Here is a 23,214-nt window from a genome sequence, read left to right as displayed (position 1 = left end):
TCTCCTTTTAAAATTTTTACGAGACAGGATTTTACTTTTCTGGAAGGGTTTTCAAATTATTCATGTAGCGATTTGTTATTTTAAAACCATTTGATGATGTTCCTCTTTCATGGCATCCTATTTTTGTCTTATGGGTGCCATTTCTTCCTGAAGACTAATTAGATTTTTTTAGAGTTCTCCTGTGATTCCTGAAACACTCATGCTTCCCGTGGAATCTGTTATTCTCTCTGCATTTCTGCTTTCAAGGTGCTGACCCTCACGTGTCTGATCATTCTGGCCATACTTCCCTGTTCAAGGATGAAGAAACCAACACGTGGTTGGTTTAGGAGCGTTGGAGACAATGACTCTGCTCTTGCCTGGGCCGTTCCGGGTCTTCCGTCTGATTCTCCCAGGAATGAGCAGAATGTCTGCGAATTCTGTGTTGTGAGCAGGGCTCCCTGGAGGGAAGATTCTGGTTTTAGAGGTTGTAATGGCGAACCAGCCACTAGACTGGGCTCCCCCAGTCCAAAGCATTGGGTTGAGGAGAGCTTTGCTTTGAGGCACCCGTATCCATACTCTGGTCTTAGTTCTGTCCACAAGATCCCCTGTATACACACACACACACGCAGACACACACACACACACTCTCTCTCTCTCGTTAGGTCAGAAATTTTAGTGCCTCTACCAATTATCTCTGTGCTTCTCTCATGCCTGGCTCTAAGTAAATCTGCAATAGCTGTTTTAAGTGCCCATGTCATAGCAGCACACAGCTTTTCCATACTGCATTTTTGAGGGTTTGCCCTCATTAAGATGTGGTCGCTGCACCCAAACAGCTAACAGTCCAGCTGCTAATGGAAGAAACAGGTGTGTAAACCAATTATAACAGAGACAGAGAAGTGTTCATACACAATGCTGGCTGTGTCCAGGAAGAGGCTGATTTCCCCTCAGTACATATTAGGTCCCGTGATTATTGTTGTTGTTTCCTGATTGGGCCTTGAATGACAGGTCCAATCACCAGTGCAGGGGCAGATGGTTACAGCCGTGAGAGAAGGCTCGATGAAGGAGAAAAGCAGTGATGTGTGGGCGGCATGCAGGGCTCTGGAGTGAGCATCAGAGTAAGTCTGGGAAGGAGCCAGCTCAGACCCCAGGAGGCCGTGCCTTCAGTTTTTGGGCTTGAGATGCTGTGCACACAGTAAGACGGGGGTTCTAAATCTGATACACACTTGAAAACGGGTAGGGACCCCATATCATAGGTGGCACAGCAGAAGTAGGGACAGTAAGAGCACACAGATGTGTCTCCCTGCAGAAGACAGTGCAGGAGGGGACAGGAAATGGTCACATGGAAATCTTCCCAGCAGGGAGGACCGGGAGAGGGGAGGGGAGTGTAAGCAGGGTTAGCTTGCAGGGGACTCTGAATGATAGGATTTGGTCCAATGTGTGGAAGGTTTAGAAAGGCAGATTTTGGAAAGATCTCAGGGTAGGCTTCCTAAGCCGAAGACGCAGGGGCTTGTCCCGGGAGGCAGCAGGGGTCCTTCACTGCTGCTCCAAGCACTTGCAGGACCCGTAATGATGTGGCTGGGCCCGTGTCCTCTAGGGGTGGGACCCACTCCACGCTGTCCCCGTGTGATCTCCAGGCCTGAACACATTGTGTTTCTCCAGTGGCATTGTGAGCACAGACTGCCCGGGGCACCCGTGGGAATTTCAATAGCAGAGAGGAGGGACTGGCTCCCCTCCCCCCTCATCTCCCCCACCCCCGAAACAGGCAGAATGAGCCCAAGGCTCTAGGGCCCGTTCTGCGGCCCTACCACTGCTGTCAGCCCACTCCGGCTTTATGAAGTCTTCACGGGCTCTGCCCTGTGAGTACACGTGGTCCACCCTCTCCAAAGATCAAAGCGCGTGTCCTCTTTCCACCAGCTCCTGCTCTCACACAGCCTGGGCAGGACAGGACAGACGGGACATGCTGAATGGCTTTTTCAGACTCAGCTTCTCTCTGGTTTGGTTCCCTTTAGGTCTTTGGGGGAACAGAGCTGCTTTTTTTTTATGGTTGCAATCATGCCTGTACCTAAAGGTTCCCAGGCCCCAACACCCTTAATTTTCATTCTGGGAGCTTTTCAAAGTCAAGTTCCATCCTCCAAGACTCCTTGGTACACAACGCCGAGGCAAGCACGGGAAGCTTCCAGGGATGTTGGCTTCAACAGATGCTTGGGGCTTACACAAGGCTTCAAAGGGTACAATTAAAATGCTATGTATAAAATAAAATAAAATAAATAAAATAAAAACATTAAAAAAAATGCTACATCCATGGCAAGGTGAGAACCTGAGGAAGCCGGAATGATTTCTCCCCTACCTGGCCCCTGATCCCTGTTCTGTTGAGGGTGCCGATGGGCCCCGTGGTCCCCGCTGGGCCATGCATAACGGTGCACACTGGAAGGGCTAATTGCTTACTCTGTTCTTCCATTTCGCCAGGGAAACCTGAGAGCTCACTTGCCCGGCCTCAGGATGGAGACTCGTTCCTTGGAGAGAAAACAGTCGCAGCGAAGGAATGACACGGCAACTTACGTTCTGTCTGGGCACATATTTTATTATCCAGGGAGGGAGGAAAGAGAGGAGACACAGGACTCGAAGGGGGCACGATTTCTGAGAGAAGACCAAGGTCACGTTCTCCTCAGTCCGGTTTAAGTCCATGGATGACGTAAAAGTGCGTAGGGGTGAGATGAGCATCTTGTTGGAGAATCAAACATCTTATTTGAGGAAGAAAACCCTTTTTAAGGTTAGTATCTACTCACAGGCTTCTTATTTGAGGATGGCTTACTTTAGTCTTTATAAAAACACGACAGCACTGTATAAACTGCTGGGGCTAGATATTGAAACGTGAGTACCTGCTGATTCGGAGATTTTTCTGGGAGTCCAGATCTCAAACAGTCCCACCGAGGTGAGAGCCCCAGGGACATCGCAGGCATGGCCCCCGGAGACCCGATGACACGCGGCAAAGGAGGAATCTCAGACACCATAGTCCAGGATCTCTGTCGCATCGAGGGGACACTGAGGCCGGCGCAGGTTAAACAAACCCCCGAGGTCACACAGCTAGGGGGTAGTAGCTTCTCCTTTCCCCAGCTCTCGGAGGCTGCACAGAAACTCCTAAAGTTCATTTCTTCCCCAAGTTTTCTAAAGTTGGCAATGTTAGCTTTTCAAGTGAAAACACTGGAGAGAACCAAACCAAACCAAACCAAAAAAAAAAAAAAAAAAGATTGGCGGACAACTCCGATAAATTTGTACCCATTCTCAGCAACCTCATGTGAAGAGTTAGAAGACAAATGTTTGGGTCAATATCAAGGAACTTGACTTGTCTATGAACACACATGACAATATCTTACACGTAGTGAGACAGGAACAGACGCAGCACCACACAAGAAAAAATCAGGAAACTGACATTAGAAAATAAAACACGCCACGTTAGCCACTGGTCATCTGGTCTAAACCGCTGGGCACTCTCCAGTAACGCGGGGGGAAGGACAGACAGTCACGATATTAGAGAGGGGAGCTCCCGAGGGTGCCCCATGGGCACACGAGGCCCCCTGAAGCAGCGTGGTGCCTACGCACAGGTCTCCAGGGACGTCACCTCCTCCCAAGACCCCGAGCCAAGCCGAGGTGAGCTCCCGCACCGCACTGCCCGCAGCCGAGCCCTGGGCTGGGGCCAGCCAAAGCCCAAATCCCATCATCTCCAAACCTGGCCCTGCTCCTTGTTAACACTGCATGTGATCAGAGAGGGGGGACTGGGGTGGGCGGTGTCTCAGGTTGCCGAAACAGGCTGGACATTCTGCACCCTAGACAGAGTGACGGGAATCTTTGTTTCCCCGGGGCCCGGGGCTTTTGTAACGGGCTGGCTGTGGACCTTGATGTCCGCGATGCGCTCTTTAAACTTCTGCTGAAGAAGCTTTTCCTCTTTGGAGTAGCTTTTCACGAACACGGACGTCAGCAGGCACCCTGCCATGGACGTGCCCCCAAGGCAGAAGAGAATGGCCCCGGCCAGCTTGCACGCGTCCAGGGCCCCGTTAAATTGCATGGCCTGCGTGTCCACCACCACGAAGTCAGCTTCGCCAAATGCTTCGATTTTGGGGGGCACCAGGAATCCCACTGCCAGGACAGTCAGTCCGAGAACCACGAAGACGGTGCCGGAGATGAGTCCGACCTGGGGAAAGACACGGGGAGGCGGGACAGGGTGAGCTCCTCGCCTGGGCTCTCCTGAGCTCCCCAGAGCAGGACCTGGCTTCTGGGAGCAGTTAATATTCCCCTGCACCCCAACTTTGGCAAGAGAACCCTATACCGTTTCCTAACGATAACAGAAGGTGAAAGAAGGCACTTTCTAGTTTTAATGCCAACCAGACAAGCCAGCACTGCCTCAATGGTTCCCTCTGAGCTTTCTCAAAGCAAAAAGCTATGCAGCGGCCCCATCACCTTCGGACTGAGTTGTCCCCTTGAGTCTCTGAGCAACGGTGAAGCAGTCTTGCACCCGGGAAGAGCCCTGCCCTCTCCACTAGGCCCTGGAGCTCTGAGAAGCTTGCCTGGAGCTCACAGGGAGGCCGCAGCGTCCCCCTATGCATATAATCTGTGACACAGAACATCTGCATCGGATGGGCTTGCTCTGTGCCCATCACGGAGGGACACGAAACAAGTCCATTTCATCATTCTGTCTAAGCACAGATGACAGACAGGGTCACTGTACCAAGCACCAACCATCCACAGCCCCCCCCCCCAACCCCGGTAATACGAACAGTGGTTCCTGCTTCACCCAGCGCAGCTTTGGTCTTACCCTGGTCTGTCCCTCCCTGTGGGTCAGATTTATCACTTACTTATTGTCCGATCATAGAATGGGCCCTGACAATCAAAAGCCAACTCCAGCTCCCACAGACCCTTCACCCACCCAAAGCCCACGTCCCGTAACACATCCTTCCTCACACTGTTACTGAAATTCCCCAGGACACCCTGTGGTGTCACCTCTCTCCCTGCAACGAGGGATCAGCTCAACTTGTCCAACCTGCATGTATGTTCCCGGTGACATGGGTGGAGGACACGGGCAATCCGCGTAAGTACCCACCTCTTCCCCCAAGGTGCTGGGAGGGCACCATAATCGCTAGTTTGGTGAGCAAGTGGCAGAGAAACTGCATTAGCTCAGTTCGGATACAGGGTAACACGCCGAAGCAGGAGGGGGCTGTCCACCCTGTGGTGGTTTGGAACAGACAGATTCGGGCACGGCTTCCAGCACTGCCAACAAGTACTTCAGTCACAGAAGGAAAGTTACTTAAACACTTTCTTCATTCATTTCCCCCTTTGTAAAAGGCTAAGCGATAACCAGAGTCATGGAGAGAACCAAGCGAGGCCAAGCTCGACAACGGAGCCCGGCGCCTGGCAAAGCCACCCACTGTCACACGTCACTGTCACTACATCTATCTGGAAACGCGCCTCCTGTGAAATGATGCTACAGCGGCAACAGCACTAGAACGATCTGAGCGCTTGAAGGTCAGCTAATACAGTTATTTATTTTCTAAATGCATCTAAATACATTTCCTCCTGTCCCTAATTGCTTTTAGTGAACGTAACAATGTTGGGAAAAAACCAAATGCGCAGCACCTATCTTGAGCTTTGAATTTAAAGCGTATTTATTTAATTTATTTATGAAGTTTTAGGGTAATGCACTAATAAAGAAGATTGGGATATTAGGAGGAAAACATGTTCCTGAGTCCATCAGAGAGCTGGTATTACTGAGCTCTCGCTCACGACCTAGGCATAGGGTTAGCTATGTTTTTTTCCCTTGATGCTGTACAGCTTCTTATGAAAAGGAGGTATTTTTTTAAAGATTTTATTTATTTATTTGATAGAGAGATCACAAGTAGGCAGAGAGACAGGCAGAGAGAGATGAGGAAGCAGGCTCCCTGCTGAGCAGAGAGCCCGATGCGGGACTCGATCCCAGGACCCTGAGATCATGACCTGAGCCAAAGACAGAGGCTCAACCCACTGAGCCACTCAGGCGCCCCAAGGAGGTGTTTTTATCTACATTCACCTGGAGGAGACGGAGGCCAGTGGGTTGGGACAAGCATCGTCCAGGGTCCTGTTGCCAGCGGCTGGAGCGACCAGGCTCCAACCCAGGTGGGTGTGGTCACCAAGGCTCACACTCTCTTTTTATTCTCCCGTGGCACTTCACCAATTACATATGTGCTATTATTATTTTTTTTAATTACCACAGAGTTTTAGTCACCATGAAGGGACAAATTTCCATTATGTAATATTATATAGAAACTGAAAAAAACAGTCAATAAAAAGTCTTCTGAAAAGAACAGAACCTTTCCTACATGAGACTCAAGTACCATCAGAAAAGTTGGGTTGTAAAAAAAAATCATGTTTGGATGGCTTTCTCTATTTTTCTGAAAATAGTGGCAAATCCATCCCCACAGCCTAACCATTATTTGTAACTTAAAAAAAAATGAGTCACGCTGGAAAATTCTGAATGTGCGAGCTAAGTGAACATTAATATCCACGCTGACATGCTTCCCATGTCACCGAATCCCCTTCTTCCTCAAGGACTGGCACTCGTCTTCAGAAGCTGAAGACTGTAAAGGTAGCCATCGTGGTTTCTGAGGTTCTGAAGGGTGACAGAGGCCAGCGCCCCGTGTCTGCTAGTCCTGCCCTGCTCTCCGTATCTCTCGTTCCTGCCTTACACTCCGTGAACATTCTAATCATTGAACTTGACCGCCGGACCGCTGCCGGGGGAGGCAGGTGACCGAATCCGGGAGCAGCCTGCTCCTCCGCTGAGCCGCGATGTAGAGATGAAAATCCACTCTTGGAACCTCCCTCGGAAGCTAAAAGGCAAACGGTGCCTTGCAGATGGCAGAACTCCTGCTCACTTCAAGAACTGGAGAGGGGCCGGGCTCCCCGAGCCTTCTCCCTTTGCCTTTGTTGAACGGGGGCATCCGAGGGGGGGGCCTGCCGTCTCTGGAGGGGAGGGCGGCGGCGGACACCGACTCCCAGGGTCCGGAAGGAGCCCTCCACGCAAGTCTAAGGAGGCGCTCCGAGCCCCGTGCCCAGAGAGGACCCAGAACACGGCGACAACCTGTCTGGGAGGGCATGGGAGGGCAGGACAGGAGGGGCACGCGCGGGATCTGAAGGATGCGTCTCCACGGAGCGCGGGACAGAGGCAAGACGGGATGCTGCGATGCATCAGCCTAGCCCTGGTGCCATCTTGGAGAATGGAAAGGAATGAAGATTTGGGGAGTGATGCTATACAGAGCCGTAAAAACGGTCTCTCTAAGTTGAAGTGGTCCTTGGCCTAAGAGAAAGGGGGCTCTCTTAAATAGAGTTTGAAAAAATGCAACACAGGGTTCCTTGAGGGTCTGAGAGCGCAGACAGCCCAGTGTGGGTCCAGGCAGAGAGCTGGGACCCCACGGGGAGAGGGTCCCCTGGGGCCTGGCACAGCCCCTGGGACGGCTGGTGGTCGGGCCGGCCCAATGCCGAGAGAGAAGGGCGTCTCCGCTGGGACAAACCTAACAGGCCGCAGCGAGGACGGTGACTTCTGATGGCATCCTGGTTGTGGGGACGATGTGTGAGAATCCAGCACCTGCCGCAGAAACGGGGCTCGGACAGGGAGGAGAAAACCCGGATTCCAGAAACCCTGCTGATGCAGGCTGCCGGCCGGCTCCGGCTGTGACCCAGACCAGCATCCCGGTCCTCATCTCTGCGTGAGCCGACGAGGTCAGAACATACCTGCCTTTGCTCCAAAAAAAAAAAAAAAAAAAAAAAAAATGCAGGGCTGCCGGCAGGCGCCGGGCAGCTGTCCCGGCAGGTGTGGTAATGACCGCTGGGAGTGAGAGCCAGCGTCGGGGAAGGACGTGCGGAGCTGAGGGAGCTGGAGGTGAAGGGAGCCGTCTGGCTGCGAGGTACCACGCCGCGGACGAGGTAACACGCCGCGGAAGCAGCAGCAGGACGCGAGCGGGACGCGTCTTCGTCATCGGCCCTGAAGACCACTCTGACCTCTCCTGAGCAGGACCTGGGCTCTGAGGGCTGTCCCTTGCCAGCAATGACAGCAGATGGAACTCACCTGGCCTGACCTGCCTGTAGGGACCCCGAGCTTTGTGGAGCAACCGTTGATGTCCAGCCGGGATCCAGCCCACGCGTCCCCCAGGCATGATCTCTGGCACCCGGCCTTGGCCTCCCACCTGATGGAGGCTCGGTCCCTCCAGCATGGGCAGACAGCCACTGTCCCCATCTTCCAAAGCTATTCCGGAGCCCTGTGTCTCTCTTTAGCTACGGCTTGAACTCATCCAGTCCTTGGTAGTCAGGCCGAGTCCTACAGTGTCACTGAAACTGGTTTCTCCGAGGCCATGAAGACCCTCCTAATGGTCCAACCCAGTGTGACCTCATTCGAATGCTCTGCGGCCAGTGACGTTAAGTGCTTTTGCCTTCTTAAAAACTCTTGTCCCCGACATGACTCTTTCCTGTTTCTACGTCTGCATCTCTAACGAGGCACTCTCAACCGGTTTGGCCAGATGTTCTCAAATGACTGGTGTTTCCCAGGGATCCCCCTTCACTCCCATCTCTTGTTCAAGATCTCTCCAGGGTTGCATGCGCAGCTGTAGTTCCAACTCCCGTCTACGTGCCAGGGACTTCCAAGCTCCCATCTCCAGCCTCGATTTCCTTCCTGGGCTCTCGCCCCGGACTTCTGACAGCCAGTGGTAAGATCTGCACAGAAATGTCCCAAAGGCTCCTCCAACCCCAAATACTCAAGATGGCCCCTTTCCTCCTTCTGTCCTCTCTTCCCACTTCCTGCTCCTGCCACCCACCCGGTCATGGAGCTCTTCTCATTCCTAGTATAAAACCAACTCAGCAATCTTTAGCTACACTTTGGAGAAAATCTAAGACAGATACTGAAACTCTGACTTAGCTCAGCGGGGGAACTGGAGCCATCAGGAGAGAGGGGAGGAGGGTCTTGGGAGGAAAGAGGGGAGTCCGAGTCACTCCCCGTTAAGAGAGGCTTGGAGGAGACGGTCTTATCTCGTGCCTGCACATGGCTGGGGACACCGTTTGAGGGGTTGCTAGTATGGGTGAGGAGAAGGTAGGAAGGAGAGGGACTCTGAGGTGAGGAAAGCCTGGGTGCGGTCAGGGGGTCGCACCGTTAGTTCACAGCTGCCGTTCGGAGGTGATTTGTCGCACAAATGGGCGGTGGCAGCTCTTGTCAAGGTCGAGTGCAAGACTAAGAAGAAAAGTCCCACCCCAGCCAGCCTGAGTCGTGGGCAGTGCCGCGGGAGGCAGGGGCTCCGTGGGATCACGTCACAGGGACTCTGCGTGTGCCAGGCGTTGCAGGCACTGGGATAAAGGAGCTGTGGCTGAGGCAGCCGCGGTGTAGAACCTGTGAGGTCCAGAGAGTGTGTGGAATCCTGTGTGTGTGTGTGTTTACACCTATGAGACAATCCCCCTGAGAAAGCCTACATTTATTTTCTTGCCCGCTTGCTGGACTCAAGCTAGAAGGTTCCGGAAAAGTACCGATTTCAAAGCCTTTCAAAGTCTTCTGTGATCCCGCTCTTGTGTACCTGCCCCCACTCGTCTCTTGCCCCCTCTCCTCCAATGTCTCCTCTTCCCAGGGGATCTCTCCGTGGAGCCACTGCTTCCCCAGGCTGCCTCAGACTCTCCCTGCCCCCAATCCCCGCGCTCCCAGTAAGTACTGGGACTCCTTTGAGGGTAGCGGTTATCATGCTGGATTGTAGCTCTCTGTGGACATGCCTGTTGTCTTTGCCAGCTCTGTCAGGTCAAGGCTGTATCTAATTCACAGGTGAGCAACCGCGTCTTGTTCACAACCAGAGCCTCCCACGTGACCGTGCACACAGTGGACACAATCACTTGTACAGGAAAGAACGACTAGCACCGTGAGCTACAGGCTCTCTAGATGCACGTGGCAGGCAGAGATTCTACCTCAAGCTCATCAGAGTCCAATCTCCATCCTCATTAAGCCGCTCCAAGCTGCCCACAGCTCTGAAGCCGGCTCAGGGGCAATGTCCTAGCCCTCAGCGAGAGACCAACAATCCCTTAGCACCGCTTTTTTGGGAAGGGAGCAAGGGGAAGCCCATAACTTGAACCACCTGCAGATGCTAGAAACATGGGCACAATCATTGCCTTTCTCTGTACTGATAGGAAACATTTCATAAAACCCACTGGAATGGATTCCCTTGTCCTTCCTAGAAGAAAACGGAAGAATGGTTAGTGTCCTACCCCAGTAGAGGACGCGTCTCTAAGTGAGTTCTTACACAATTCAGGTTGACTCTAAGCTTCGGAATGTTAGTCTTGCGTTTTGTGATGAGGATCTGAGTCTAGGATTTGGATTTTGCTGGAATACAATCTCTATGAGCCCATGGACTTTTGCCCAGTTTTAGTCTCTGAAGTAGGTTCGGCATAATGGAGAACAAGTACTTTTGAAGCTTGCTTGGGTCAGATAGAAGACAGAATTCTGAAGTTTGAACCCCGGGGTTGGTCATTAACGATGGGTTCTTTATTTGAAATCCATACCTGAGTCTCGTTTGATGGATTTATAGCTTCTCACATCTCATCCTGGTTGTGCCTTGGAACCATGTGAATGCTTTCAGTATTCTGTACGATACTGGCATTTCAGGCTCTTGGCACGACGGATCTGTCAGGCAAATATTTGTTTTTTTGACACATGGGGAAGCAACCACCCACTTAACTGGGTAAATACAAGATGTGCCAAGCTTGGCTGCATATTTCGTCGGTCCAGGCCGGCGAGGATTCATCAGAGATGACAGTTCTACAGGGCAAGGATGCTGGGTCAACCAATTTTAATGCCGAGTACCTGACACTTGTAAGATATCGAATTAATGCGGGTCTTGGCTCATCCCTGTTAACGACTGTGTTGCCCAGTACTTTGTTTATTAAGTAGATTTGAAATTTTCTTTCCACTTCAGGATCCAATGTTTCATTGGACCGCTGATAGTAGGGACTGGTGCACTGAATCCTTGAATGCATGTGAAACATTTAATTCTCACTACTTTACTGGGTAGGGATGATAAGCATCACCCACTGGGCTCACTACGGTCCATTAACTTGCCCAAAGGTACAGCGCTGTGAAATGGAAGGGCTGAAGTTTGAAGCTGTGTAATCTGAGGACGGCGGAGTCCACGCTCACAAGCATTATGCGAATCACCGCTAGAGATCCCTACTCACATCTCCAGCATAGCACAGCCAGACTCAGACTCTTGGTTCTCCACCACTTGCCACTGCTCTTCCAGGGTTTCCCATCCCAGAAAACCGTAACATCATTCAGTAAATAGCTCAGACTGCAGGCCTTGGAGGCGTGCCGACTCTGCTTTCTCTCATGTCTACCTTGCTGGCACGTTCTCACAATGTGATCTTCAAACTTTATGCTAAATCAGACTACTTCTCACCATCTCTACCAACACCACCCTAATCCAAGCCAACATCACCTCCTGCCTGGGCGCTTTCAGAGCCTCGTAAATAATCTGGCTGCCTCAACCCGTGTGCTCCTATAATCTACTTTCCATGCTGAGTCAGTAGGATCCTGTTAAAATAGGAGTCGGTTCATGTCACTCATCTGCTCAAAATGGCTCGCCATACCTCTCCAGGAAAAAGCCAGCATCCCCATGATCACCTACAAGGGGCTACACAAATTGTCTCTGTCCTGTTATTTTTCTGGATCCACCACCTGTCCTACCCCTCCACCCCCCTTCCACTCCAGCCAGACTGAACTCTTGCTACTTTTCAAGCACACAAAATCGGTTCCTGTTTCACAGCTTTCTTCCCAGCCCAAAAAGATGTTCAGCCAGGTCATCTTACGGTCCTGTCCCTCAGCTCGTCCTGGCACTTGCTCCAATGGCGTCTCCTCTGAAAGACTGTCTATGAACAGCCTATGCCACAACCTGGCTCCATCACTCCCTACCGTCTTGTCCAGATGCATTTCTTTCCACGGCGCTTGTCACCACCTGACCTCCTGGTATGTGGTTTATTCATTTATGCTCTGTTTCCCGTGATCGGTTACAGGTTCCAAGAGGGCAAGAGCTTTTCCTTCTCATCACTTCAATGTCTAGTGCATTGCAGCTTCTCAGCACAGAGTAGGGGCTCACAACTGTATGCTGAATGACTGAGTATGCTGTCAGATGAAGTGCTATGGAGAAGCTCAAGCTAACAGTCTCCGATCATGGCTGGTAGAGGCAGAGACAGCACACTGACCATTGCTGACCATTGTACTATGCCTCAGCCTCAAATCTCTCTCAATACCTGATTATTTCTCTTTAATAACTGTTGCAGTATGTCAAATGATGCTTACCAAGCCTATTGGGGGGAGGCTTATATGATTTTGCCTATGGGTGGCTTCCCAGCTGGTGAATTCAGCAGCCCATCAATATCAGTATCAAAAATAATAATTAATGATGGCATTTATACCTATTTACATTTAACCTGAAAATCAACCATTGTCCTGCATTTGGGGGCTTTCTTCAGCTCAAGGTTTATGTTCTCCTCTCCTAAGGGAAGAAGACTGCCCTTAGGATCATCAAGACGGAGGCACACAGAGAAGACCAGAACTCTCAGCTCTTCACAGCTACAGGATTCACCACAGCCGATAACATTTCTATCTCTTGCCTTACACACGTGTTCTTTCCTTACCTTCCAGAATGCTGAGCTCCACCTATTAGGTGATCTCTGGATCTGGAAATCATCCTCATACTCCCAGATCGAGGTGGTGCAGTCCTCATAGAACTGATGCAGATAGGACCGGACTCCGTAGCGCTGGTAACCGCCCTCGGTAGCTGCCTGCACCTGCTTGGACCCACAGATGTTGCTGCAAGAACTCATCCTTCCCAGCTGCAATGACAACGTCCCCAGGGATCAGTCAGCCCCGCGCTCTGGCTTCCGGATTAAAAGGCATATTAAAGGTGAGAACTGGGCTGAGTCATGTTAGTCTAGTTGAACAAGTGCTCTTTTCTTAAGAGAAAAGACATTTTTAAAGACCGGCCTTTCTTATAAGCTGCTCTGCTTTTTCACTCAATGCAAAATTACCCCCAGATACTTGACGACTAGACACTGGTTCTCCATAAATGAAAGGAGACATAATGGCACAGCTCCCTTAAATTATGCAAAAAGGGAAGCATGAAGCCACATGAAAAACGGCGACAGAGAAGCCGAGATTTTCATTGTCTTCACAAGAAATCTTTCATCTTTTAAAAACCAGTCGTCTTTACACTTACATGTTAAAGAATTAGGTCCTCTCACTTGCTACAGACGGAATGTGTCTCGGATTGTCCTCTCAGATGCTTTCACACGTTCCCTGGTGGAAAATACGGGGTGTTACTCCTCAGCAGTTTGCAATTTTGCTCTCAGATCTCGTGGATCTTGCTCTTACATTTTAGCTAATTGTCACATTGTATGGAATCTGTGTTTGAAGGCTGCTGAGCAACGCACGCGTTATGGTTTATTAATCACAAATGGCTCAGGCAATACTTTACACCTCACCGACTCTAACCCTAAATATTTCAGTCATTATTTGTGGACACATCTGTCCATGCGGGATGATAGAGCCTAACGGAGAGGGTAGACATAGACCGTCATCATGCTGCAGGAAGTGTCTACTATACACAAGAGGCCAGAGAATTGCTAAATGGAACTATGTTCTGGGTGGGTTGCTTGGGACTCGGTCTTCTTAAGATGGAAATTTCAACTTGATCTCACCTAATTAGTACCCTTAGAGAGAAGCATTTGGTTATTAATCCATGTTAAAAAAAAAAAAAAGGAATTGTTGAGGGACAGCAATTTGGGTGAGTAAGGAAATTTTTAGTAATTCTCTGGTGTTTGGCTTTCTTATCTTCACATAAGCAGATACATATGATGGGAATGTGAAATACTTTCTTTTTTTTTTTTTTTTTTTTTTAGATTTTGTAGTTATCCTCCAGATGGTTTTCCCTGTGTGGACATGGCCTCCAGATGACAAGACAAGGAGCAACGTAGAAGAGCATTTTCCCGTTGAACCAAATTCTCTCAGGACTTGTCCTGTATGTCATCCAGGTTAACACCAGACAGGAACAGTTTCCAAATCCTTATCCAGAAACCATGCAGTGATGTTTATCTACGAGGGAGAAGTGATCCCGAGCTGCCGGCAAGGACCCCTGTGTGGACCCTGAGTCCGGCTGGATAGAATTCAGGAGGTAAAATCAAAGCTGAAGCCCCACAGGGATGCCTGGGTGGCTCAGTGGGTTAAGCAGCTGCCTTCAGCTCAGGTCATGATCCCGGTGTCCTGGGATCGAGTCCCACATCGGGCTTCTTGCTTGGCAGGGAGCCTGCTTCTGTCTGCCTGTGATCACTCTCTCTCCCTCTCTCTCTGACAAATAAATAAAATATTAAAAAAAAAAAAAAAAAAAAAGCTGACGCCCCAGATAGTTAGCCTTGTCCTGTCCCAAGGGCACAAAGTGAATCCATTAAATTATCTTGTAACAGGTGCTCACGGCCAACAAGGCATTCTGGTTAGAAAATGCTGTCAAATGCAGAAAAAAATATATGTCCCTGATCTTAGAAAAACGAGGCAGATTGGTCCCATTGATGCTGACCAATACTCTCCTCTTTTTTACTGTTGGTCGGTATTACGTTTAGGGCCTTCCGCCCTGTTTCCGATACGACAGCCAGGAGTGATGACCAAGAAAAAGCGAGCAGGAGAGACAGACAAAAACAACTTTTTTTTTTTTTTTTTAACTTTTAAACATTTCAGAAGGATATTATTTCATAAAATATAAAGATTTTAGAATGTACTTTTGCCCGATTGGAACAGCAAATTGTGATGGATCAAATTCGTTTGTTTTTTTTTTTTTTTTTTTTTTAAAGATTTTATTTATTTATTTGACAGAGAGAAATCACAAGTAGACAGAGAGGCAGGCAGAGAGAGAGAGAGGGAAGCAGGCTCCCTGCCAAGCAGAGAGCCCGATGCGGGACTCGATCCCAGGACCCTGAGATCATGACCTGAGCCGAAGGCAGCGGCTTAACCCACTGAGCCACCCAGGCGCCCTCAAATTCGTTTGTTAACCTGGTTTACATATTTTAAGTGTTAGGATGATCACTTCAGTGCCTTTAATGCCTTATGATGAAGAGGATTAATAAGGGTCTACATAGAATAATTTTTTTTAAAGATTTTTAATTTATTCATTAGAGAGAGAGAAAGAGAGAACAAGAGCACAAGCAGGGGGAGGGGTAGAAGGAGAGGGAGAAGCAGACTCCCCGCTGAGCAGGGAGCTTGATGCTGGACTTGATCCCAGGACCCTGGGATCATGACCTGAGTGGAAGGCAGACACTTCACCAACTGAGCCACCCAGGTGCCCCCACAAGTAGAATAATTTTAAAGGTGCTTCTTAAAAGAGACATTTTAATAAAATTTATATCAAGGGGCACTGGGTATCATATGCTACTGATGAATCACTGAACACTACATCTGAAACTATGTTGGCTAATTGAATTTATATTTTTAAAAAAGGAAGTAAATAGTGATAAAAGAAAAAAACTTTTGATCAAGAGAAGGGACTCATGCTTTACTAATTCTGCTTTGTCACTGAAGACACTGAGGCATCAAAAAGTCATCTGCTAACAGGTGACCCCCTGAGTCAGGGAGCAGATGGCCAACAACGCAGAAAGCAAGAGTATGGCCTGAATCACGACTCTGCATAATCAGACCAAGTCATCCAGACACGTATTTCCAGGTGTCCTATAAAACATCAGAGACTTGAGCATGGAGAAAGGGTAAAAATAGGACTGGGGCACAAAGAAATTCCTCATAGTAACGGCAGGCACTGTCTTCGCTGTTGAAGTCCCTCTTGCTCAGGGTAGAGCTCAATGCGGAGCTGGCCATGTGATATGCATGGCTGGATTCCAGCATACGGGGTCAAGTGCTTCTGTGTTATAGGTTGGGACTCAGGAGTCCAACTTCATTAAACAAAATACAGGTCAAATCATAAAAGAGATGGTAAGTGTTCTAAACAAATGTTTTTGAGCCTGAGTGATGGAAGGCTGTTACCCTAAGTCAGAACAGATTTTTTAGTGATGCTAGATCTGTGCTAGAAAAGGAATCCCAAAGAGCCTTACTTTCTTCTCCACGTATACGAAACACAAGAACACAGCCTGCGTTGTGCTAACCACACAGGGCAGGTTGTAATCCTAGTTCCTGACCTACAATGTATTGGTCATGACATTGCTGGTAAGCTCATTCACCAACCAGGCCTATGGTTTTATCATCCTCAAAATAAGACAGTGGGGCCAGATAGCCTTGAATTCCTTCCAGAGATAGTTTTCCAAGAGTCTCTGGCCATGAGTTTACAGAGTGAATCAGTTATTTTTGTTGGATAAAAAACTGGGTTTACTGATTTCCTATCTCTCATTGATTGTCAGATGGTCCCCAATTCCTTATCACTATCGTGTATGAAAGTTTTGGTTTACAAGAGCATATAAGTGATTAGGTAGGTCAATTACTTGATATTAAGTGGACTAAATGGTTGTGTAGTATTTGTTTCACAACTTACTTCAGGATTGTGTGCATTCCTAAACAGTACAAGTGTATCTCAGACATGGCAGGTTTGGTTCCAAACTCCCACAATATAGCAAATATCATATAAAACAAGTCAAATAACTTGTTTTGGTTTCCCAGTGCATATAAATATTATTTTTACACTATACTATAGTCTACTAAGGGTATAAGAGTATTATATATTAATTAAAAAATACTTCATTATTAGAAAATGCTGTCATCTGACCTTGCAACAAGCCATAGTCTTTTTGCTGGTGGAGGGTCTCTACCTTAGTGTCGAGACTGCTGACTGATTAGGGGGTGGTTACTTAAAGGTGGGGAGGCAGTGGCAGTTTCTTAAAATAGAAATTGTTTGCCATATTGGGCGCCTGGGTGGCTCAGTGGGTTAAGCCTCTGCCTTCGGCTCAGGTCATGATCTCAGGGTCCTGGGATCGAGTCCCGCATCGGGCTCTCTGCTCGGCAGGGAGCCTGCTTCCCTCTCTGTCTCTCTGCCTGCCTCTCCATCTACTTGTGATTTCTCTCTGTCAGATAAATAAATAAAATCTTTAAAAAAAAAAAAAAAGAAATTGTTTGCCATATCAAATAGAAGTTTGCCGTATCAATTCATTCTTCCTTTCACTTGAACTCCTATTGGCCACTGTAGAGGTATTGATTGTCCTAATTCCAATATTGCTGTGTCTCAGGGAATGGGGGGGGGGCAAGGAGAGGGAGAGAAACAGAGGAACAGCTGGTTGATGGAGCAGTTAGAACACATGCAACATTTATCGATTATGTTCTCTGTCTCATATGGGCAGAGTTCCTGGTGCGCTAAACCATCCCAATAGTAACATCAGAGATCACTGATCATAGATCGCTGAAACAAACACAGCAATAATGAAAAAGTCTGAAATACTGTAGGAATTACCAAAATGTGACCCTGAGACACGACGTGAACAAATGCTGTTGGAAAAATGGTGCTTGATAGACTCGTTTGACTCACGGTCGCCACAGACCTTCAATTTGTAAAAAACAAAAACAAAAACAAAAACAAAAACATTATCTGTGGTGCACAGTAAAGTGAAATGCACTACAATGAGTTATGCCTGTAGCCCCTGGGGACCTCAGAGGTTCCATACATCTTTCCAGATGCATAACTTACTGGATTCATTCTTAGAGGAGAATGATCAGTAGAAAGGAATTTAAAAATGTACCAGGTTATAATGAGAATTTTGCACCTACAGAAACACAACAGAGTTACAGTTGCTCCTAGTGAAGCCAGTAACTTTTTGTCCCAACATAGAAAATGTTACATTTGTTTAGAATCTGCTTGGTTGATTGACACCTCCAGTTACCATCAAGACGAGACTCGATGTCATTTCATAAAATCCCTTTTAAAAGCTGGGCAATTATTATAAAACCAGCGAGGGCCGAGAAGCACGGGAAGGTATGTGCAGAGGCTTTTCAGCGTGGCTCAACATTTACTCAGTGAGCAAGGTCTCCGGAGAAATCTGGCTTTCATATTGGAGTAACTATAGCCGGAGTAGCAGCTGCAGAAGCAGTAATGTTCTGTCTGTGACTCTTGTTCAGGGATGGGTCCTGGAGAAGGCTTAACATCCCAGGAAGTGCATGAACAGGGGTAGGGCGGCGGAATGAAAATATTTTCCAGCACTGTACCTAAACGGGCTTACGTGAGTACTCCTTTTATCAACACCCCACCTGGTTCCTGCTTGACTTTCTGTCCTTGCTGCCGGCGTGGTCATCATGATGGAGCTCGAGCAACACGAGCGTCCGGCTGCTGGTTTGGTCATCTATGAAGAGGGAGTTATTTTTACTCTCCTCAAAGGACATTCTAGGCTAATTAGTTGAGGATCTGGGCATGGTTTTCTTCTTTTTATAATCTGTGGTATCTATCTCAATTCCTTTTGTAGTTATACATTCAACTGGCTCCTCCAGTCTTGGCATCCAGCACACCGGCCATGTTCCGGAGACCCACAGGAGGAGGGTATCAGGCCTCATCGCCCCTCCCCAACTCTCCTGAGTGGCCTCCAACAATTAGAGTGTTTGATGCCAGCCCTCTATCCCTCTCTTTCTCTTGTCCAAACTCATTTCTTTGTATAGGGCTGGTGACCATCTGATGCTTGGTACATGCTGTATTTGTTCATGGTCCAAACCACTATGTATGTGAGGGACTGGAAGCTTCTTAAGGGTGGGCGCTTTCTGTCCTGGTGACAAGCACTTTGAAACTCCTTGAAATAAAAGGGTCCATGGGTGGGTGTGGATGATGGTCTGATCATCCTTCCTTTTTCATTCCTCCCTTCCTTCCTTGTTTTTACAGCACTAATGATGGGCCAGATTGTGTGATATAATAAAGCTGAGGAGCACACAATCTGCTCTCAGTGGACACTTAGATTAGAAAGAGAAACCCTGCTGAAGCAAGAAGGGTGACAAAATGGGCACCAAAACCAGATATTTGCTGGGGCACTGGCATGGCTCATTCAGTTGAACGTCCGACTCTTGGTTTTGGCTCAGATCATGACCTTAGGGTCATGAGACCGGCCCCATTTCAGGCTCCGCACTTAGCGGGGAATCTGCCTGAGATTCTCTCCCTGCTCCTTTCCCCAACTTGCGCACATACTCTCCCAAGTATAAATAAATCTTAAAAAACAAACAAAACAAAACAAAGCAAAACAAACAAACAAACAAAAAAAAAAACAGGGCGCCTGGGTGGCTCAGTGGGTTAAGCCTCTGCCTTCAGCTCGGGTCATGATCTCAGGGTCTTGGGATGGAGTCTCACATCTGACTCTTTGCTCAGCACGGAGCCTGCTTCCCTCCCCAACCTCCGTCTGCCTCTCTGCCCACTCGTGATCTCTCTCTGTCAAGTAAATAAATAAAATCTTAAAAACAAACAAACAAAAAAACAAAAGACAAAAAAACAAATAAATCCAAAACCTCAGATATTCGTAGCTGGAGGGAGTGAAAATGCTGAGAATCCTTTGAACAATTCCTCTTTTAAAAATTTTTGTGTTTTTTTTCTTAGGGCACCTGGGAGGCTCCGTGGTTTAAAGCCTCTGCCTTCGGCTCAGGTCATGATCCCCACATCGGGCTCTCTGCTCTGCAGGGAGCCTGCTTCCTCCTCTCTCTCTCTCTCTCTGCCTGCTTCTCTGCCTACTTGTGATCTCTGTCTGTCAAATAAATAAATAAAATCTTAAAAAAAAATTTTTTTTTTCTTAAAATTCAGTTTCGTTACCACAGGTGGACTGTTAGTTTCAGGGTAGGATTTAGGGGTTCATCAGTTGCATATGACGCCCCGCGCTCATTCCACCAAGCCCTTCTTAATGCCCACCACCCATTCCCCCCCAACCCAGCAACCTGCAGTTTGTTTCCTATGATTAAGAGTCTCTTAGTGTTTGTCTCTCTCTCTGATTTCATCTTATTTTGTTTTTCCTCCCTCCCTCCATGAACAATTCCTCTTTCAGCAAGTAAACCCATACAGGTACTATTAAGATCACTACCTGTACCAGTATGTGATTGTATCAATTTGTTGGAAACTTGACTCTCAGTCAAATAAAGGCAATTGCTTTTTTATCTTACTTAAAAAAAAAAATGTTCTTAGCCATGAAAACAGAAATAAGTCTTCATGCCTCTCGAAACCCCAAGAACATCATCGACTCTATATTATTTGCCTTCATGGTCTCCTTGAGGGAAGAGAGGCAGAAAATTGAGGCACAAAAAAGATTAGTGCTTTCCCGTGGCTCCCTGGGTGAGTCAGTTGTGAAGCCAGGCCCAGGCTCTGTTCTATTTATTCTCTTTGAAATATCACTCCATCTTTTCATACTGCTTTTCTCTCCCACAAAATCCTTCGGAGATAATGAGAGTGAAGTCCCCATTAGAGCCACTTTTCCACAGAGCCAGGGCCGCAGGGTAGAGGCGCAAAGCTGCTTCAGACCATTTATCCAGCACCAAACCAAAAGGTCAATTTGCTAAAAGGGCTCAGTCTCCGCATGGATGCAGGAAGGCAGGAAAGCTGGCTAAGAGCTCTTTCATTTTTAAATCAGGTATTCTAGAATTGTATAAGCATGACCTTAAAACTTGAAAATGTGTTTCTACCAGAAGATCATCGCAGAGGAATTTTATTTCCTTGGAGCTGTGGTAGAGATTGCGGCTCTGCATTTTGAGCTTTTTAATGCCATCTAAGTCAATAAGTATGCAGCCACTTTCATAATGTTTTTAAGATTTGTTTGTTTTCGAGAGAGAGATTGAAAGAGAGAGAGAGAGTGAGCGCCCATGAGTTAGAGGGGCAGGGAGAGAAGGAGAGAGACTCTCAAGCAGACTCCACATTGTGCATATTGCTAAACGCCGGGCTCAATGTCACCACCCTGAGATTATGACCTGAGCTAAAACCAAGAGTCAGCCGCTTAACCAACTGAGCTGCCCAGGTGCCCCTACTTTTATAATTTTTGAAAAAGGAGTAATGATATGCAATTACCTTATTACTCCTTCGAGGTGTTTTTTAAAGTAAGGTATACAAAGTCCAAAATCAAAATGAGAAGAGAAAAGAACTCATATTCTCTTAAAACCTCCTCTTTATCTATGTGCAAACCACAAGGTGCTTATGAATTTGCTTGTGACAAGGATGGAGTCTTACCTTGGAAGTCTTCCTCTTCCTCTTCTCCTTGTTTAGTCTTTGGCCTTTCTTTTTAACGGCACATCGTCCTTCAAACCTATTTAAGAAAAAAACAAACAAACAAACAAACCAAAACTCTGCAGGATGTGATATAGATAAAGATCTGAATTTCATAAGCCATTCTTATGCCCTGTAAAGAGTCACTTTAAGGTTGACAAAAACATTGGCAAAGGACTTCTTGCTGAAGAGCAGGGAGTTATTTCTTCTTAACAAAAGTATACATATTTCATAACTTTTTAATGGGCTCTCAGGAGACTTTGTAGGGTAAACGAGACAATATAAATAGGCTTCGTAAACTATAACGTACTATGCAAACACTATTCTTATTTTGATATAATTTTATTCTGCATAGTCAGTAATACAACTAGACTAATACACCTGTATTTTAAAAATTCTAAATAAAAACTTTATTTGCTCCCTAGATACTCCAGAATTGATCTATCTGGTGCCTGTTCCATTATACTGTAAAGTAAATTAATCTTATAGCCATGGTATTTTCGATCTGTTTACATGCGTTTTAGACTTACTGTAAATCATCTTTAGATGATTTACTCATTGGGTTGATTTTTTTACTCCTACATCCATTTCTTCCTATCATGATCATTTTACTTTCCATCTGCCTAAGAAAAGCAGGTGCCCATGCAAGATTTAATTAAAACGCCAGGGCTGGCTATAGAGATACTGGCGCCCTACATTACTCTAGTCATGTGAAATAAAATAATAGCTGGGCAATATTTTTCAAGAAGTCACTAAAAATTCTTGCTGATGAACAGTTCCATCTGGAAGAGAACCTCAAAGACGTGAGGTGAGCAAGTCTAGTTGAGGCTTGACAGACTGTTTTCTGTATTTTCCAGTTTCAGCCTCTATGAACCATAGACTCACTTCTTTGTCCCCAAATTTTATTTTGTAGGTGGTATGCGAGCAGATTTGGCGGGGGCTAAGGGGAGCAAATTATATTATTAGGGTCCTGGATCTGGATAAGTGAAAGAAAACAAGTGGTCTTCACAGCAGTCCCCCCCACCCCCATCCGTGCCTCTCTCTCAATTAAATGTCTCTTCTTTTTTGTCTGTCTTTTTGCCCCTTTTCTCTGAAGGAAATGACTCCCCACTTGCCTTTTACCAAAGGCTGGCCTGGTCTGGAGCCCGGGGATCTCTCCAACGTGCTGAAAACATTTCTGCTTCAGAGCCAGGAACCAATTAAGTCAACACCAGCTGTTTAACCGCAGCTGTGTTTTCTTTGAGGTCATCAGCTCTGACCCCCCACCCAAGGCCTCTTTCTAACAACACAAAGAAGTAGGTCCTGAGATTAGATCCAAGCCCTCACGTATCTTTGAATACGGCAAAGGAATGGGGAGAGCAAGTATGTGGGGGTGGGGTGGATTCAGCCTGGAAAACAAATCAAACCAATTTGCAAACTTCCCATCCGTATTTGACTCTTACCTAACACATAACTTTTCTCGTCTCCCGGGAAAGAAACTCTTTTAAGTTTTCCCTGTATACCTCTCCAGCTCTTACGTAACACAAACCACAAATCACCAAAGCATGGAGTGGGCTACCCCTAATTTGGATGTGTTCCCGGATTTTAATATGCATGATCTTTGTAGAGATTCGCGCACATATAATAAACGTGAACGAGTAAGGTGTGTGTGTGTGTGTGTGTGGTTGTGTATGTGTGGCAGACACAGAAAAACAGATCAGGAAGATGTGCGCGTGAGGAGCGAGGCAGGAGAGAGGAAGGGAGGAGCGGGAGAGGTGGGGAGAGGCAAGCGGAGCACAGAGAGCCTGCCCTGGGCCCCGCAAGGCTTTACCTGCCCCCTCCGATCCCCTGACCCGTGGAGCAAGTGCAGCCGGCTAGCCGCAGATCTCTCGCCGGGGTCCCATCGCCGCCGCCGCCGCCGCCGCCGCCGCCGCTCCGGCCGTGCGGAGCTCAGCCCGCGTGATGGACAGCTGGGCGGCCCGCGCGCCCGAGGCCCGCGCAGCTGCGGCAGCCGCCGGAAGGGCCA

At 47.8% G+C, this 23,214-nt stretch overlaps 1 protein-coding gene across 2 annotated transcripts; it reads right to left on the bottom strand.

Moving 5' to 3' along the window:
- Nucleotides 1-2,539: 2,539 nt before the first annotated feature.
- Nucleotides 2,540-23,184, bottom strand: NRSN1 (neurensin 1). 2 transcript variants are annotated; one of them, XM_059398945.1, is made up of 6 exons: nt 23,020-23,184; nt 21,174-21,249; nt 18,245-18,336; nt 13,239-13,318; nt 12,658-12,855; nt 2,540-4,168 (listed from the first exon to the last, which is right to left on the bottom strand). In XM_059398945.1, exons 5-6 carry the CDS (start codon nt 12,844-12,846, stop codon nt 3,770-3,772), a joined length of 588 nt encoding a protein of 195 aa, XP_059254928.1. In that variant the 5' UTR covers nt 12,847-12,855; nt 13,239-13,318; nt 18,245-18,336; nt 21,174-21,249; nt 23,020-23,184; the 3' UTR covers nt 2,540-3,769. The 2 variants fall into 2 exon arrangements, with proteins under 2 accessions (XP_059254928.1, XP_059254927.1); XM_059398944.1 differs by lacking the exon at nt 18,245-18,336.
- Between the last annotated feature and the right edge of the window lie 30 nt (nt 23,185-23,214).

The sequence above is a fragment of the Mustela nigripes genome, chromosome 5 (genome assembly GCF_022355385.1).
Source record: "Mustela nigripes isolate SB6536 chromosome 5, MUSNIG.SB6536, whole genome shotgun sequence".
NCBI classification, from domain to species: Eukaryota; Metazoa; Chordata; class Mammalia; order Carnivora; family Mustelidae; genus Mustela; species Mustela nigripes.
The sequence above is the reverse complement of the archived record's forward strand: the minus strand, read 5'-3'. Positions and strand labels throughout refer to the sequence as shown.

Coding starts and splice junctions, on each gene's coding strand:
- NRSN1 (XM_059398945.1), bottom strand. CDS start 12,846: ATGAGTTCTTGCAGCAACATCTGTGGGTCCAAGCAGGTGCAGGCAGCT. Junction 4,169..12,657: donor GGAGCTCAGCATTCTGGAAG/GTAAGGAAAGAA, acceptor GTCTTTCCCCAG/GTCGGACTCATCTCCGGCAC.